The sequence below is a fragment of the Pteronotus mesoamericanus genome, unplaced genomic scaffold (assembly GCF_021234165.1).
Source record: "Pteronotus mesoamericanus isolate MK-2021 breed Mesoamerican mustached bat unplaced genomic scaffold, CSHL_Meso_final contig_32, whole genome shotgun sequence".
In the NCBI taxonomy this organism is placed as follows: Eukaryota; Metazoa; Chordata; class Mammalia; order Chiroptera; family Mormoopidae; genus Pteronotus; species Pteronotus mesoamericanus.
In genome coordinates, this window is record NW_026555134.1 from 7,876,800 (window position 1) to 7,895,975 (window position 19,176).

At 38.8% G+C, this 19,176-nt stretch overlaps 1 protein-coding gene across 3 annotated transcripts in view; it reads right to left on the reverse strand.

Annotated features, from left to right (window-relative positions):
- PALLD (palladin, cytoskeletal associated protein) overlaps positions 1 to 19,176 on the reverse strand; it is a 348,613-nt gene that overhangs the window by 172,629 nt on the left and 156,808 nt on the right. For all 3 annotated transcript variants that reach the window (XM_054576070.1, XM_054576069.1, XM_054576071.1), the window contains exons 5-8: positions 18,389 to 18,494; positions 15,997 to 16,071; positions 11,821 to 11,962; positions 11,259 to 11,282 (exon numbers count right to left, since the gene is read on the reverse strand). In XM_054576070.1, coding sequence (XP_054432045.1) covers positions 11,259 to 11,282; positions 11,821 to 11,962; positions 15,997 to 16,071; positions 18,389 to 18,494 — 347 coding nt within the window. The remainder of the gene's footprint in view (positions 1 to 11,258; positions 11,283 to 11,820; positions 11,963 to 15,996; positions 16,072 to 18,388; positions 18,495 to 19,176) is intronic.

Here is a 19,176-nt window from a genome sequence, read left to right on the forward strand (position 1 = left end):
GCTGTTACCATTAAAAAGAAGCTAGATCTAGAGTTTATTAACTATTAGAAATTTTTAATATGTTTATTGACTTTAGAGGGAGAGGAAGTGGTGGGGGAGAGAGAGAGAAAGAGAAAGAGAAAATGTTGATGTGAGAGAGAATCATTGATTGGTTGCCTCCCACACTGGGGATTGGACCCACAACCTAGGTGTGCCCTGACTGGGAATTGAACCCCCCACATTTTGGTATATGGGACGATACTCCAACCAACTGAGCCACATCGACTAGGGTGTCATTATCTATTTTTAAGTTGAATAATTGTCTGTATTGTACCAATAAAATGAAAAGGATTATGTTGGTAATGTCCTCATTTAACATCATCTCTATATTCTTGAAAACAGACTTTTAGGGAAAAACACATAACAAAACTGATTTTACCATAGACAATTGGCAAAAATAAGAGTCACGTTCCTATGGCATATTTCTAGTCACAAAAACATCGCCAAGCTCCTAAATAAAGATCTAAAACAATTCTAATGTTAAACACTGAAATAAATGTGGGCTATACATACATTTAAGAAAGCAGAATAAAAACAAGGAAGATCATTATCTTCCAATCCACTAAAGTTTGGGTCATGGATGGCCAAAGCCTCTCTCAGCAACTCAGGGAACCAGACAGGAAGCCACTCTGGCCAGGATGCCCTTCCGTCATAGGGTCTCTCACACACACACACACACGTGCCCACTCATTCAGACTGGGACAACGGAGACACGCCAGGCCACGTGCACACCTTTGGGATGTGGGAGAAAGTCAGAGATCCTGGAAAAAACCCACAAAGCAATAAACTTATTATATGAAGTGTACTCTACTATCTTGTATTGTACTTCATTTTTTAAAAAAAAATAATGGTCATTACCATCCACTTTCATGGCTCACGATCAGCAGTTTAAAAACTGCCCTGTAGGACTTGGTACAGCCCCTAGCTCAATAAATAGCAATGAATCCAGGTATTTGGTGTATTAAGAAAAGGGTTTCCCCCGCAAAAAAAAAAAAAAAAAAAAAATGAAAACACTAATTCCTAAAGATATTTGCATCCCTATAATTCATTGCAGCACTATTTACAACAGCTAAGACATTGAACAACTTAAGTGTCCACTGGCATATCAGAGGATAAAGAAGATGTGCTACATAGATACAATGGGATATGACTCAGCCATGAAAAAAGATGAAATACTACCATTTGCAGTAACGTGGATCTTGAGGGTATTATGCTAATGAAATAAGTCAGACAGAAAAGAACAAAAAAATATGACTTCAGTTATGTGAAATATAAAACAAAAAAAGTAACATGAACTAAGAAAACAAATGAGAAGAGACTCAGATACAGAACACAGAATGGTGGTTACTAGAGAGGAACAAGGGTGGGGCGCATATTGGGTAAAGAGGGTCCCACGTATGGCAACAAAAGGAATCTGGACTTGGGGTGTTGGGCATGCACGAGAGTGTGCAGATACTGAATTAAAATATTGTGCCCCTGAAGTTTATATAATATTATTAACCAATGTTACCTGAATAAATTTGATTTAAAAAAAAAGAAAGACAAGGGTTTTCAGGTAAAGGTTTGCCAGGTACTAGTGCATTTAAATCACACAATTATTATTTAATTAAAAGGTCACTAAACAAAAGGAGAACAATAGAACAACAGGGCATGGGGTAATCTGTGGGGTTTTTTCTTTTTATTGAATTTATTGGGGTCATACTGGTTAACAAAATATACAAGTTTCAGGTGCAGAATCCTACACCATCATCATCTGTATATTCTATTGTATGGTCACCACCCCGATCAAGTCTCTGTCCATCACCATTTGTCCCCCCGATACCCTCCTTCCACCTTCTCTAGCCCCCCACGTTCACCACGCTGTTGTCAGTGTCCATGTTTCTCTTTTCGCTCAATCTTTTCTTTTTTCACTGTACTGTAAGCAGTTCTTGGCTTGCCATTTGAAGAAGACAGAAAAGTATGGAAATAATTCAAGTTGGAGCTTCACATAAGATTAATCATTTGGAAAACGAGATGTATCTGGAAAGTTACAAGGGAGTGGGAATTTTTAAATTGAATACATAAGGTTACAGAACGAGTTAAAAGTGTACTTAGCCAGAAAAAGAATAAATAAAACTTAGGCTATCTGTGCTGTACGGGATTTTAGTGATCAACTAGCCCAAATCCCTCATTTCTTCAGGTGAGGTCCAAAGCAATTCTCCCAGGGTCTTGGCTAACTTATGTCAAAGCCAATGCGCTGAAGTGGGCATCCTGCCTCCCACAAGCACAGTCTTTCTTCCCTAGTTTAGAACATAAGGGACCCAATGTAAGAAGAGGGAAGGAAAGATTTAAGGTGGGAAACAAGGAGCCTCTTGAATCTGAAAACCTTAAATTATGCTCACTACCCAAAAAATTCAATAGAAATTCATCTGCACAGAGATAATGGACTCTGTGTCCTCCAAGAAACAAGACACATTGGAATGGGATATAAGCCATTAAAAAGAACATTGGAACATGGAAATGCTGATATTAGAAAAAATGAGCAGCATAATCTTATTAGACTTTGGGGAAAGACACCCCACATACTGTCTGGCCTCTGAAATATGGGCTTTGGACAGAGGAAGGCCACCTTTGTTTCCTCTTAGCAGATGCTTCTGGGAGCCAGGAAGTCCCCGGCTTTCAGCAGCACCTCCGAGCTTCCTGCCCAGGCAGCCTCGGCTGCCAGCCCCATACCATCCACCAGGACATGGTGCCCTTGGATAGGTCTTCTCTCAGCTATTCACACCTCGAGGGGCAGAGTCTCTGGAGACACTTAGCAAAATGCCTATGGCCAGCTGAATGCCTGAGAATGCTTCACCTGTAAAGACAGACATAATTCCATGTCTTGAAATCTACATTTAAAAACAGGATAAAATCTCCAGGGATGATATAAAGTGGTTTTGGAGTGATGATATGGATAACTTTTAGATTCCTTCTAATGTTTTTCTATGGTTTTGCAATTTTTTAAAAAGTTATACTGTTTTAAGAAAACCTGAGAGTGTGTGTGTGTGTGTGTGTGTGTGTGTGTGTGTGTATGTGTTTCCCCTTCTAACCCAGAGGACTCCATTGAGAATAAAATTTTAGCACCCTCCCCATTCATCCATGACTATGAAGATAAATTAAAAACCTTAATGGGGCCATAAAGCCCTAAATGACCAGGCCCCGGTTTCTTGCTGGGTTCCTTCTGTGCCTCTCACCTTCTTTTGTCCTGAGCTCTGGACTCAGGCTCTTGCCTACCAACCCTTCCCCAGCCCAAACAGAAGCCACATTCCTTGGAGTCTTTAAGCACCCCTCCCAAAGTACTTAGCATTCTCCTACTCAGCCTTACATTTCCACTTAAACATCACTTTCTCAGAGAATCCTTTTTTGGTTAGACTTGGTCAGATCTGCCAAGGATGGCAAACTTTCCCTGGAGATATCTACCACAACTATAAGTAAAAAATTTGTTGTGCAAAAACTCCTGATTCCTTGACTAGAGTATAACCTCTGTGAGAGCAGCAAGCCTTTGTTTGGTTCCTGGCTGCACTCTCAGTATCTCAAACAGTAGGCTCTCCATTAATATGTTTGAATAATGTGTGGATGCAATATAAGTTGAGGACAAAAAAAGCTGAGGAAACATTTTCTTTACAAAAATACGTTTTCTAAAGAAATTATTAATAAAACTGATTTTCCTACCAGCTTCCTTTATGTGTTTCAAATATGATTGCTCAAAACTCACTTCATATGAGTTTTCAGGAAATGGCATAGAATAAGGAATATGTAAGTTATGCAATGAGCAACTGACTATCTAGAGAAGGATAGAAGCTTACAGAACAAAAGAAAATAAAAAAGCATTGAGATGTTCTTTTGTGATCTGCATGCACTGCTATGTCTCAGGGATTTTTACCAGATAAAATTTTAATCTAATATCCCAAAGGTTGTTTAGATTTTCTTGCTTTGGAAAATGTCTTCCAAAAGTGACAACAGGCTCACATTTTGTTGACAGAAAGAAGCATCATAGCTTGTATGGTTCTGACATTATAAACATAAAGAAAGTCATGAGGAAATGAGATGAGCCAGGTTGTAATGTTGAATTTTCATCTGGTAGCGTCTTACTTATACAAAGGCCTTTAACACATCTGTAAAATACATTTTCGTGAGGAGCGGAAATCGGGAAATGACTGCTTATATCAAATAAAGGGAGTTAGAGGCTTACTTATTTGTACTAAAAAAAAAACTGCCTCCAGTTTAAATGGTAAAATTTAAAATTATTAATGATGATAATTATGATCCATTTTAATTCAATTTTCCTAAGTGAAAGATTTCTCTTGAGGGCACAATAATAAATTATTAAATTGGAAACTACTGTTGCTGGTGACAAATTCTCTTTTTTATAGTTACCTAAAAATTACTTAATTGCATCAGTATCTCCCAGAGGTCAACTCTGAATTTCACTCAAATCCTTGGACATGCTACTTGGTTAAATACAAGCAAATATCATTTTGCTTGCAGAGACTCATAAAAAGATGAGGCAGCAAGAATATTACTACTAGGTCTCTTAGGTAATCAAAGGACATTTTTATAAATCCCTTCCCTCACACTTTTTTTTTTTTTTTTGGAGGGGCACAGTGAGGTGGTCCAGCCTAACTAAAGAGAAGTCCAACTTTGACCTAAATCACATGTGTCAGCTAATGCAACTGACAACAAAGAACTGTGGGCTAAAATCATCAAGGTGAAATTCAGTGGGATGGAATACAAAGGTTGTATAAATTTTTATAAAGGATTTTTTAAAAATTGTGAACTGTATCCTATATGGAGAAGCATAGTTAAAACATACAGTTTAAGGAATAGCCCCCAAACGAACCCCTATGTACTCATCATTAAGTCTAAGAAATAAAATATTACCAATACTTTAGAAATTTCCTGTCGTCCTCCCCAAGTGAATCTCCTTCTCCTTTTGAGATCACTATTGCTTTGATTTTCTTTATGTGTTTACCACATGTTTATATCCTTCAAAAACGTGTTAGTTAAAAAAAAAATTGAGTAACAAGCACAAATCTTGCTGTATAAAGAAGAGACACACTTGTCGCTATTAGCAAAAAGCTCCCAGGAACCTTCTGGGGGTGTGAACTTGTTTCAAGTTCCCAGTGAATTTATGGAAGCCCCCCCAGAGGTCATCGGTGGACAAGGTCATTAGTGAGTCTTGGGAAATACTGGCTTGGTAGGGACATCTGGGGAGCTAAATGTGGGCAGGAGCTGGTAGAGTGGGTATCTCCGTACTTCGCTTTTAAGTTCAGCACGGCCAATGTCCGGACCTCAGCTCCAGATCAAATCAGAACACTTCTGCCGGAGGGCCGAGGGGAGAGGTGACGTGAGTGTTCTCAGCTGATCCAGGAGGCAGTGTATGCAGGGGAAAGCAGGACAGGACAAACAGAGGTAAGAATTTGGGTCGGGCTTACTGCCCTGCCATTCTGTCACCAGAGCCAAAGATGGAGCCATGGCAATGAGCTTGTGGTGATGAAAGCCGCCATGTAGCCACCTCTTGAGTTACACTGATGCAATCTGGGCTTGTCCCCCATTCCTGACATAAAGCTACTACACTCTGGGGGTTCCTTTTGCCTCTCACTTGTTCTTGAGTTCCTGCTTCCTATACCCACATCTTGCTCTTTCTGGATGAATTTTCTTGCTCTGGTGAAACACATCCTACATAAAGTGTCATGAGACCTTGCAAGATTGAAAAACCTTGACAACGTCTTGATAGTGAATGGCAGATTTGGCTGGGTATGAAATTCTTAAGTAGAGGTAATTTTACTTCATAATTTTGAAGGCTTTGCGTAACTGTCTCTTTGTGTCTGGTGTGACACTGAGAAGTCCTAAGTCATTTTGATCTTGTTAAGTTTGTATGTGACTTGATGTTTTCTTCCTGGGCACTGGTAGAATCATCTCCTTGTCCTGGATATTCTTAGTTTCACAACAATGCACACTGCTGAGGGCTTATTTTCACACATCCTGAACTCAGAGGGTCCTTTCAATCTGGAAATTGATATCCTTCAGTTTGGGGAATTAAAAAAAATTATTTCATCAACAATCTCCCCCTCTTCTTTGTTATTTCCTCCTGGAATCTCAATTATGCATGTCAAGAGTACCTGGCAGTTTCTCTTGTGTCTCTAATGTTTTCATCTTTTCTCTTATATGGCTTCTCTTGGTATTTTTGGCTCACTTTGTGGGGCAGCTCCTCAACTTTTATTTCTGCTACCAACTTTTTCATTCCAAGAACTTTCTGTTTTCCAAAACCACCTCCTTTCTTATGGCCTTTTATTTTTAGTTTTTGGATGTACTGGTTTTGTCGTCTCTCTAAGGAGAGTATTAGTTTGTTTTTACATTTCCTCCACTTTGCAAGCTTGTTTTCTTCAAGTTGCTTTTTAGTGGAATTGCTTGTTTTCTTCTATATTATCCACAATAAAGGTTTTTCCAGATGTCTTTCATCTCTTCTGGTCTGAGATGTTTGTGAGCTGCTTTTAAGCTCTGAGCAAGAAGGGGAGCTTTGGCCTTTCCAGTAGCATAGTCAAGATGGCCTTTTTGTTGGAGAAACTCCCATTCCATTATATACCATTAAGTATAGATTTTTTTTTTCCCTCTTGGGATGTCCGGACTGCCCAGAAAAAAAGAGTCCTTCAGGCTCTACCAAGAATTCGTAGGCCAGCCAGCACTGCAGACGAGTGTGCAGAAAAAAGAAGGGAAGTAGGAGCATTCAACATTTAAAATTCTAAAAATCTCCCAATTTTCTCTTTGGTACACACTTCCTCATCTCTTTCCAGAGATTAAATCAAAATTTCTTGGTTTGTGGAATGCTAAGTGTCTCAGTAATTTTTTTTTAGGTGCTCCAAAGCAAAAGCTATACCTAACAGCTTTGCTTGTTAAGTAGTTATTTCCAAACAACTTAAGTATTTAGGTCTTAACAAGTTAGTTACTGTTTGAAAAAAAGTGCACATAAATGGAAAGAAAACCATTATTATTTTATCCCTAAATAACGACACTTACTTACTAATGGATGTGAGCACCCGTTGGATACTGTGCAACCCTTCTTGGAATCAGAATGAACACAGCCAGGCTCATTTCATGTTCCACATTGATTTTCCTGTGGTACTTACTTTTTTACCACACACCCAGATAAAAAACTCAGTTTCACAAAGATATGATGTCACAGAAAAGAATGCAGAGTGATCTAATGTTGAAACTCTGAACCACGGCTAACTAGTAGTTATCTCGTATATCCATCAGACGTTGAGTATCACATGTTCACATGAGAAATTTCAAACATTACCGCACCTCCATCAGCCTAGGGTGGCAACTCAGGGCACCTTGTCATGCAGTTTGGGAAGCACGGTTTTTATACAACTCACTTTTGTTTAACCTACCACCCTAACCTGGACTTGAATTCAATTTTTAACTATGCACAATCTACTGAAATCTCAACAAACATCCTCACCATTGCCCTCCTGCAACTCAGCACCTTAGTGTACTGAACAAAGTATCATTTACTTCACACTCTGAATCACAGAATCAAAACATGGACTTGACTACACAAGATCTAGGACGATGGGCAGCGCTGGTTAGCAGAGATTCATACTGAAAGTAGGAGACACCATATTTTTATATGTGTAACTCTTCCACAAGTAAGACACTTTTTTTGTATTTTCAGTTTTGCATGCTATCAGACAATGCTCTAAAAGTAACTCAATATAGTTTGTGGCTGCTTTCAGACAGCTGAGTAAGGGCCTGAGTATTAATAGCTGTCAAATGAGTCTTCCGTGCTCTCTGCCCACCCCATCCCCCCCCCAGACTAGTCTTGGAAGGATTCAATCACTGAAAAGTCAGAATGTCAAAGAAGAAGCCCAGAGCAGGTAATATGACAAACGGATGTGGGTCTTAAGTAAGCTGACTAGCTATTAATTCACAAAACAGTCTGAAAAGATTTGTGATGTAAGCTGACTCCTGTCTAGACAGAGGAGGGAGTGTAAAACATATTAGACAGATACAACACAGTAGTGACAAGAAAAACCTGTTTCAGTTGCACAAATGCATTGGGAGGGAATTTGCTAGTTCCTTTTTTATCTAACTATCTAACCCCTATGGGGCTTTTTCTAGGTACTAGTGAATTTCAATTTTATTTCTAGAGCTTTAAAACATATTACACAGGAATAAGAAATGGAAATAAAGTGAAGAAAAAAGATAAAAAGAATAAGGGAGGAAAATGTAGAAAGGGAGGGAGGGAGGGAGGAAGGGAGGGAGAAAGGGGGTAGAAGAGAGAGAAAGGAGGAGACTGACTGAACACTAGCCAGCGAGGAGAGAGCAGAAGTGAATCTGTCAGAGGAAGAGAAGAGAGGGTAATAAAATCCGAATGCTTAAATATGTTCCTGAATTTCAAAGGCTATTTATGTTTTAGCATTTGGAAAACATCACTGACCTAGTCCTATAAAATTTATCTCTTGCCGCAGATGTATTGTACTCATGCCTGCTTTTCTCCTTTCCACGTAACAGTGGCTGAAAAACAACCATCAGGGAAGCCAGTTCCTGCATATATTTTATATAGTTGTATAGCTCAGGTCTACTGGATGTAAGTCATCAGGTCATTTAAGGAAAGTAAACAGTTCGGTGTATATTTTGTTTTTCCCTGATGATGCCAATGGTCAACCTCAAGGTCAATGTAAGGAAAACATTTGGCTACTTGTACCTAGTTTTGTCAGGCATACCAACACATTGTTTAAATACAAGTATGTTTCAACATTTGCTTGTTCTAAAGTTCTTACTCATAACAACTCACAAAGAGTTGCTGGAATAGTCATTCATGTGTTTAAATTTTTTTTGTTTGTTTAAAAAATATGATCATGGATTTAATGCTACGTGCCAGTTTCAGGTTTCCTGAAGCATTTTCATGCTCCACTGTAAAGGAGAAAGGAGCAATTCTAAGAGTGTTGTGGTAAATATAATTGTGGCAAACTACCTAAGGTCAGGGAAAACTAATGCATTTTATTTTTAATAGCGTCTATAGCCTATTTTTTACTGTATTGACAGATGTCCTTGAAATATTTCTCTACCAAGAAATATTTGCTTCCAACAAATGTTATTATTGTGGTTGGAATGGAGGAGTCTTTGTTTTCTTAAATGCTTTCAGATTTAACAAAAGGGAAAAGAAAAATAAGAACATTCCATAAACGTGGAGAGGCGAAGCTGTTTTATATATTACCAGGATATGAGGTTTAAGAGGAAGGTCTTCCATAGCTTTCTTTGTGATTTTGCCACATTAAACCAAATGGCATCTCAGTAAGTTCTAGAGGTCATATTATCCCAGGAAGCTACTGAGGACTAATTTTATTAAGTAATTCATGTTCAAAACTATATTCTAGAAGCAAAACAGTAAACCATACCTAAAACCAGAGTGTATGCGGTAGGAGGTAAAAGAGAACAAGACAGAGGAGGGGGAGGTAGGAGATGCTTCTATTCTCCCTCCTCACTCAAGTTGATTCCTTCTTAACCAGTATATTGAGTGTTTTCAACATTCAAACATGTACCTACTCAAAAACTAAACTATGCAGTTTCTAACAAGTGGTTTGAATTTTCAGATGATGGTTAGTTTATGATTTTCCAACACAGATCATGGGAGACATTTCATAAATCATCACCACCTCTGCAGGTGAGGACAATGGATAACAACATGATGAAAGAGAGTTGCATGAATTCATTCAGAATCCAAAACTGCAACATCAAAAGCGGTCTTAATCTGTTCCAGTAGTAATGCTTTTATAATTTTTGGCCCAAGATTTTAGTTTCATCTGTACATAAAGCATCAGAAGACAAAAACTGCTCCATAGATTTGTTTGCATAAACTTGCTTGCAGATAAAAGGGGAGGTAGTTCATTAGTTCATTCTCTCTCCCCCCCACCTCTCTCTCTGTCTCTCTCTCAAATAGTAGATGCAAAAGATATATCCCAACTTCCTATAGGATTTCCATATTAACTCATGCAGTAGATTGAGTCTCGGAAGTTCCATGTATCAGGGAACCAGCATCATGTTATACAAAGACATAACACAGACAAAACACAAAACTGCGTTATTTCCTTGCTTTGGAAAGTGAACACAGTATCTGATATGGTGACTGACACATTAAGTGGGGTGGCATGCTCTAGTTGTAACTATGACAAGAAGGCAACCGATCAACTCCAGCTGTTTCCTAAGGATGCCACCCAGCATCATTTAAGCTCTGGATTCTGAGACGATCACACCCTGCTTTCAATGACCCAATGCCCAGATGTGAGAGGGTCGGGACTGACCACGGTAATCTGGGCTGCAGTAGCTCACGCAAAACCTTCAAGTTCTCAAAGAAGGGACAGATAAAGGTCACGCCTCCTGAGGGACAGGTGGTAGGAAGGATGTGCTTGATGCTGAAACAGAGGCACAAATTTGATTGTTCCCCTTTGGCAAGAAGTAAAAGCAGTGACTTTGCTGATGGGAAAAACACCAAACAAAGTAGTCCCAAGGAGGACTATGAAATACCCAGATAAAAATTTTAGTTCCGTTTACAAACATCGTTTTTGTCCACAAGGAGTCAAAAATACGTAAAAAGTCTGAGGCCAGAGAAAAGTTGGAACCTATGTTTCTGGATAACATAGCACTATGATGAGGTCAAATGACCCACTCATTAAGCGAGATACTAGGTCAAGATGACTTTCTTCATGCCTGTAAAACAGTAAAATTTTATGGCTTAGGACACATAAATGAGAAATGCCTGGCGGTCAATGTTGCTTATGTCTTTGGGCTGCTCTCATGTGAGACGCATTTCCACCCTGGGGAGTCTGGCTGTTAGTGGGTTTCGGTCAGGAGAAGTATGCAGCAGACTGTTCTTTTCTACGGGAATTTTAGGAGGATGTTTTTTCATCATTAGATTCGTTTACTTTCTGAGTATAAAAGACTGTATTTTAGAAAGCCTTAAGTCACTGAGCTTGACCTTCTTGTCTGAATGGAACTTAATGTTTTACTAATAAAGAAGTTGATGTAAAACGCAGTGTACGGACCCCACGATAAAGAAGATATTGTCTTTAAGGGGGTTTCACATTTCCAGGGAACTGCAAAAACATTGTTCTGCTTATGGCTTTGAAACAGAAACAAAGAACTATTGAAACCCAAAAGATACATTACCAAAAGGGGGGAAAAAAGCTTCTTACCAGGTTCAGCTGTAGATCGAGGTTCTGCTTGCCACATGAGGAAAAAAGTAAATGAAAACAGTATTAGAATGGGTTCCATTAATAATAAAGCTACCTGTCTTTTCCTATTACCTTGTCTAGGGCATGTCTGCCAAAATGTTATAGACAAATCATAACACCAAAGCAATAAAGTGATAGGTCAATTTGTATTTCTACGAATATGAAAACTCAAATTCCAGTAACAGCTTACACTAGGAAGTTATTTAAACTGCAGTTCATAGAAGGTCTTATAGGAGCTTCTTAGCCTCTTCAGATTATTTGCCCAACTTTGAGTTCAAATTTACATATGCATTTTTTCCCTAAAAAAAGAACATGTAACTTCCATCAGAGTCTTAAAGGGGTCCACCAGTGAGCACCCTGGCTTAAATTTACTGGACCCCTCACATCGGCAGCATGTCTCATCTCACCTCTCTATGAAAATGGAAATTAGTTCACCTAGGGGACTAAACCCTTGCTGACTTTGCTGAAGCTAGAGAGAGGACAATGGTTGGTTGGATTTGGGAGAACGGGTGCATCTCCTTACTTTTCTGCAGAATTCGGAAGTCTGGGGAGTCCTGGATTTCACTTCCCTGTCGGAACCACTTGACCTGCAGAGGGGGTGCTCCTCGGACCCGGCACTCGAGAACCACCACCTGGCCCTCAGACGCTGCTATGTTTTGCAGTTCCTGAAATTTGAGAAAAATCACCACCCGTCAGACTTTGGTGTGTTCTTACACAATCTCACAAAAGAGAATAAAGCTTCCAGATCTCAGAGAAAAATAATGTGAAACTTGCATCATAAACGAATTATACTAACCCAGACAAGGATCAACACCTTCAAAGTCATTTATCATCAGTTTTTTTATAATCTCCATATAATAAAATGAGTATGGTTTACCTCTGGGCCTGTAGAAATTTTGGACCTCTCTGCAAATTTACTGACTTTTTTGTGCATATATAATTTTATGGTAAGAACTGTTATCTTTCTTTATTTACACTGACGAGTAAGCTTGTGGAATGCAAACTTCTTAAAAACAATCGCACACCATATGGGTGTAGATTTCTACACAAACCAGGCAGGAGGGGAAAAAAGACATAGACTTGTTTTCATGTGCTCCCACCTTTGATGTATTCCCCTGCCACCTCTGCCCATCTAGTTCCCAATGTCAGGCTAACTAAGGTTAAGGGTTTTGGTTCTTTTCTCATTTTGAGGTTCTGAGTGAAATTTATAAAAATGCAGCAGTCTTGTTGACCTTCGTGCCTCCTCCCTTGCTATTACCCTCAGTGGGCCCCACCCATGTCACCTCGAGACCAATATATTTTTACAATCCAACGGATTAGAAATTAATTTGACTTCATGGGTACAAAGAGGTGCAGCTTTTACAAACTTGTTACTAAATATCAAAAGTTTAATATTTCCCTTACATATGTTCCCTGTCTCCCTTCCTCCTCCAGGATTACTTAGCAATGGGGTCTACTTAAATTTTTGACTAAACCTCTGACTACAGAGTATTGGCTGTGATATAGGGTATGTAGAACTCTTAAAGTAATTCAAATGGGACCAAGTAATTCACCTATAGATAGACCAAAAGCAAAAAAATTCACATAAGAAGTGTGGGTGCTTTTCTGTTTTGGTTTTGTATTTAAATTATCTGAAAACACAACAAATCGTGTGCTGGGAAAAACCTATCTTGTAGCAAATGGCCTTTGGTGCTAAAGAGCTATGGAAATTCTAACAGTCATAATGTTGGCAGAAGAACTAAAAAGGTCTAATGTGAAATCTGAGAAGGACTTTGATAAGAATTTTGGTGGTTAAGAATGTCTTTAGGTAAAAATGTTAAGATTATTAACTACTTCTGATTGCATATTTTTCTCCTTATTTTTAATTGTAGAAAATCTCTGGCTTTAATTTACTTTTACTTTCTGATTGGGTCCAGGAAGAGCTAATTAAATGGATCATAGCAGGAAAGTGTTGCTCATGGGGCCCAGCTTGTGTGGGTTAATTATTAAACACCTCCAGGCTTGTCCAAGAAACCATTTACAGTAGATGACAAATGGTGCACAGGTATCCTTCATGTTTGAGCTTACAGGCACTAAAGGAGACTCTGAAATCTTCCTAGGATTGCGTGTTTTGTTCAATCATCAGAAAGTCAGAGATGTAGCAAATGGGTAGATGCCAAGGACCTTAAGCAGTCAACACTCCATAGTTACTCCAAGATTGCAATTTGGCTCCTCCAGGAGCAAATGTTTTTTATCTTGGCAAAAGGCACCACTAAACAAAGCCATTAGGAGGACTTGCAGGAACATAAAGAGGAGCCTTGAAGGAGACAGGGCCAACCATTAGAGGTTGTACTTGGCAATCTGGATCATCCATTCAGGGTAGAATTTGAGACCGCTGGGGCTTTAGGGTCCATAAAGGGCATCTGCGGACATACATCAACTACATGTGATATTGTGATTCCTTTCAATAGAGGTGTCTAACTATTTGGGAAGAAAGGCCACATGGTGCTAGTTGCTCTCCTGGCCTCATGTGTGTCCCTGGTACTCACAGTCCCACAGGCCACACCAGTTCTGTGGCTCCAGCTATCCCTGGTGGCCTGCAGGCAGAAGTACTGGCTGTGAAACTTGGGGATCATTCTCCAGAGCAGTACAAGAAAATAGATGGAGGCACCCCTTGGACTGGCAGAGCCCACCTGTCTTCACTGTCAACCACTGTGCCCAGGGAAAAGGCCAAAGCAGGCTCTGAGGTCAACAAAACACAGGCAAACCTGAGTTCAGATATCGGCAGATATATTTTCTAAACCTGCCTCTCCAATAACCACAGCCCAGGTGCATAAAGGACCATGCGAGACTGGGAGGGAGGCTGCACAAAGAGAAAAGGGAAAGAAAAGCAGATACAAATGGAGACGGAAACAACTGTGCAGAAAACAGATGTTCCATAGTCCAGACACAGAGTGGCATCCCTGGAGACGCCCAGGGAGGGGTGCTCTGAGCTTCTTGTCACTCTACAGTTTAAGATTTTTAAATTCAACCTTAATAAAAATGAAGACTTTTGTTTTACTTTTCTTTTTATTAATTTAACACAGAGTGCTGCATGGCTCTTTTTTGGGAAAGAGAGAAGCACCGATAGAACACCAGTGTCTCGGAAGCTGGACTGCGCTAAACGGTTTCACGGCCAGTGGCTGAGGATAGCTCCTAGTGCCCAGGAGGAATTCTGTGACATTTCCCCATGCCAGGCCACTATGGTGAAGCCTTGTGAGGAAGGAAAGCAAAATCTTACAATCTCTTCTTCCCCTGATGCCACCAGTAAGGGACTTTATTTTGCTTAAAGCAAGAGGTACCTTGGGCCTGACATCCCCCAAATCAGCCATGACCCAGGCAATAATACATCAGGGAACACGGATTTTCTGGCGATGGTCTCGCAAAGCTGCTTGTGAAAAGGTCTTAAACTACATAAAAATGTGAATGTCCACCCCTCTGCAAACCTTTCCTGTTCTAAGCATCAAAGGACAACTTTCCTGGCTGTTTACAGTGTGGCGTTGGTATTGGTAGGGTTTTACATGACTTTTTTTTTTGGTAGTTTACCCAGGAGGGGACTTTGAAAATGTTACCAGCTATTATCATTTGTTGCCCATGTCCTACAATAAATGGTCTGTTTATGGAAAGATCTTTAATAAAGTTGGATACAGGTTGGCTTAGAAGTAAAAATCATTTCCTATGTGAAGAACATTAAAACGCTTTCCTCTACTGCCTCGTAGAAGTTTTTATAGAGTTGCTTATCACATTTGTCTTTAGTTTATTTGGCATTGATTTTTGTGAAAAGTATGAGGCAGAAATTTATTTAATATTTTCCACCTCTGTTGAAGTCATTCCTTACTCAGTGGTCTGCAGGTTTCTGTAGGTATTGAAGTAAGCTCTATTCTGATTACTCATTAATTTGTCTAGCCTTGGGCCAGCTCCACGCTACCCTAATATTATGCATTTAGGAGGTTGTGATGTCTCAGAGGGCAAATCACACCCCTTCCCTACCACCACCTTATTTTTCTTTTTCAGGAGTATTTTGGCTATTCTTAGCATTTCTTCCATTAAACTTCTAGAATCAAATTGCCAAGTTTAGGATTAAACAAATAAATACAGGAAACCCACTGAAAATTTAGCTAGATCTGCATTGTTTATAGATTAAACTTTATCAGTTTAATCTATAAAGTCATGACCTCTTTACAGTCTATCAGTCCACAGGCATGGTATCTCTCTCCATTGGAGGTGGAGGCGGACGGAGGAAGAAGAAATGTTATTTACATGGAACCATTTCTGAGTTGAGCAAATGTCCAACGAAATGAATGTCATTCAGCGTGGCAATGCAAAACATCAACTTAGAACAAATTGAAAATTAGTCATTAAAAAAAATTCTATAAAACTTGCTGGTTCTCTCAAGCAATATCCTAGACAGAATTTTGTCTTTTTCTTTCTGTCCTGGCTTTTTCACTCTCCTTTGACCTCTATCAGGTCACTGACCATGCCCACATTTCTAGGGCTCTTCCCAAGCTCACAGTCACATGGCCATTGTTCAACACATATCTACTGAGTCCCAAAGGCAACCCTGATAATTAGGACACTGATCTGTTTGTTTTAATTTTTCAAGACTGCTACAAGAAGCCACATGAGAGTGGAATTACAGCACCAAAGCAAATACAGAGAATGAGACTTGCAGATGTCAGACCTTTGTAAAAACAGGAGGAAAGTAGGCAGAAGTGGTTCCATCAGGTCTGCAGAGATACGAGGTTGGACTGTGAACCTGGAAAAGCAGAGGCACATGGATCAAATTCTAAATATATAAATTGCTGAAAAGATGGGCTAAAGAAGCCTCACATTATTAAGATCGCTCCACATGAATGAAACGAGTGAATGAAAGTCTCTCCATATATCATTTTGCTGATCTACTCTTACAACACAGACACTGTCTGCTTCCTCACTGCACATCTGTTACTGTTCTCTGTTCAAAAGGATGTTCAAGGTAAAGTCCCCTGGTTCCTTAGGGATCTAGGAACTTTTAAATGCTATTACCAAATGGATTTCTGTGTGTGGGACTTCCACAGGGGTCTCTTTGAAAGCTCTCACAGACACTATTTTAATTTTTAATATAGTCTGGATTCATTGAATAAAAAGCACAAGTTACAGGCAGTGGAGGGTAAATTACCAAACATCTACCTATCTTAACTTGCATCCTTTTTTGACGTAGATAGGGATTATAAGGAATGAAGAAAAATATACATATTGTTTCTTGATGTGCAGAAAACAAAGGTGTTTAAGATTTCAGAGTAGTGAATGAAAAATATTTTTGTGTATAATCATGTATTTTCAAACATTTTGGATTTATTCACTTCTCTGTAAGCAGTTACTAGTTTTTTAACCTAAGATGATGGTGATCTGATATTATATGTCAAAATACACCAGAGGGCATCATCGAGAATGTCGGCAGAGTGGTAGAGAGGCTAGCATGGTAATGGGCCTTGTTTATTAGCCTTGTAAGACTTTACATAGGCTTATTATTCAGGAGGCCTGAATAACAAAGAATATATGAGCATATGGAGTATTTAGTCCATGCCAGGCATTGTTCTAAGAATTATATGAACACTTACTCACTGAACCCTCATGACAATTTTGAAATAGATGGCATTATTATCTTCATTTTACAAATGTAAAAAACAGGTGTAGAAGAGTTTTGTTACTTGTTCAAGGTCCCTTAGTAACTGGTAGAGCTGGGATTCGAGCCCAGGCAGCATGAATCCAGTGTGTTAACCTTAATGTCACCTTGCCTACAATAAAGCAGCGGAGTTTCTCTGAGCACTTCATTCCCTCAACTATACACATGGGAAACATGGCCTTCCATTCAGTGTTGCCATAAAATTTAAATCATTTTAAAATGCATTGTTTACATTACTATGATATTTACATATTTAGATGCATGTGTGTCTTTCTGCTTTTAGGCTTCTGTGTTCTACCTTATCTATCATATTCAAATGTTTCATGTGTATATTTCTTGCTTCCCATGCGGATTATTAACTGTTTGGGAATAAAACTGGTGATATGTATTTTCTGCTGTCATGAAAGGCCTAAAACAGTGCTAAGCATTCAACAGTACTTAAATATCAAACATCAAAAATATCTACTGATTAAACCAGAAATATTTCTATGAATTCCACTCTGGCTTAAAGGAAATACCTACTATATATGCCACCTCCAAGTAATTTATAATGATTGTTTCTTTTCAAGTTTATGAACTCAAATGTCTTTACTATCTGCATATCATACATATCACAGAGGATGTGTCACTCACCTCTAATTACTAAAATACCTATGAGTGTCCAATAGATAGAGAGCAGGGGAATGACCACAAAACATACTTAACATACTTACAAGTAAGGGATGAGTTTACAGTTCAAAGTGTTGGGGAAAGCCTTTTGTGAGTGTTGTATTTAAAGATACTCATCATAAGCCCAAGGCAAAGTAACATATATTTGACTGAAGGGCAGTTAGTTTTAATATTATATTTTTAAAAAGTCATATTGTTTGTGTTTGCAAAGTATACTCACTACAGTTTCTTTCTAGTAGTCAGTATTTCTGTTCTTTCTTGGATAAAACAGTCTTACAATGACATAAAAGCAAGATAAAGTACATGGGGAAGTCAAAGAATTTGAATCTTTTTTCTTGTCTGTTTAGTGCTTAGAGGATGAAAACGCTTCTGTTGGTATGTCATCTCTTGTCTTCTCATTTGTTTAAATGAAATAATGAATTTGGCTAGATAGAAGATAGCACATACATGGGGGAATAATTGAACAGTTGTAGATCAAATAGGGCGCACTTTATCACATTATTGGCTGTTAGGGAGTTCCCAATGGAACTACAGATGTTGACTAATTGGTGGTGTGGCTTTGATTTTTTTATTGGATTAAAAGGAAGAACTTTACCCACCATTTTCTTTTCTCCAAGTTCTATTTCCACTTCGAAACTATTTCGAGGGTGTAGAATAGTAAAATCAAAGCTATATTCTTTAAATCAAGAGGTCTGCTAATGAGTGCCACTCCTGCGGGCTCTGGTCAAGGCATACTTACCTGTTGACCGGGGACAGACAATGGCTGAATCACAGCTGTGGTCACTCCTGTTTTTGGAGATGATGATCCTATTGTCAGGGAAACAGAAGTTGTTTTCTTTTGAGCTCTGGAAAACAGGGAGGCAAGTGTTCAGTCAGAATTTTTTTTTTAAAGCAGAAATTATTCTTTAAAACATTTCCACAGAATAGCCCAGTTTCTTTCTGTGTACTTAATTGGCTTCGACTCTTAAGTGCTTCAGAAATGGGAACAGTTACAATAGGTGTGGCCAGTATATGCACGGAATGAACCTTAGAGATATTAGCAAAATAAACACATGGATAAAAGGAAAGTAGCTGTAACACAGCCATTATTAGTGAGGCTAAAGTATTGAACTTGAAAATCCTGAGAGAAAAGAAAATACTTAGAGAAAGTCTAATCTTTAGCAGTAAGAAGATACTTGAAATCTATAGGATTAGGGTTCTATATTTAATTCAATGTTTTGGTGGTCTGTTTTAAGTCTAGCAGCTGTTCTTTGATCTGGTTCTATGTTTTGTTAAGTTGAGAGTGTCTTGAAATTTTTGTCTTTCTTAGTGCATATAAATTAGTGAGGTGCAGACAAAGGTTAAGAATTGGTTTCTAGGCCCAATTTTGTTAACTCAGTTGGCTGTGGAATCCAAATCAAGTCATGTAATGTCACTAAACTTGGTATCTTTATTTACTGAGATCCAGATTTATTATTAATAATGAAATGAGAGGTAGTAGAGTACATATATGATCTTATTAAGGTCTCTTTAGCATTAATATTTGGT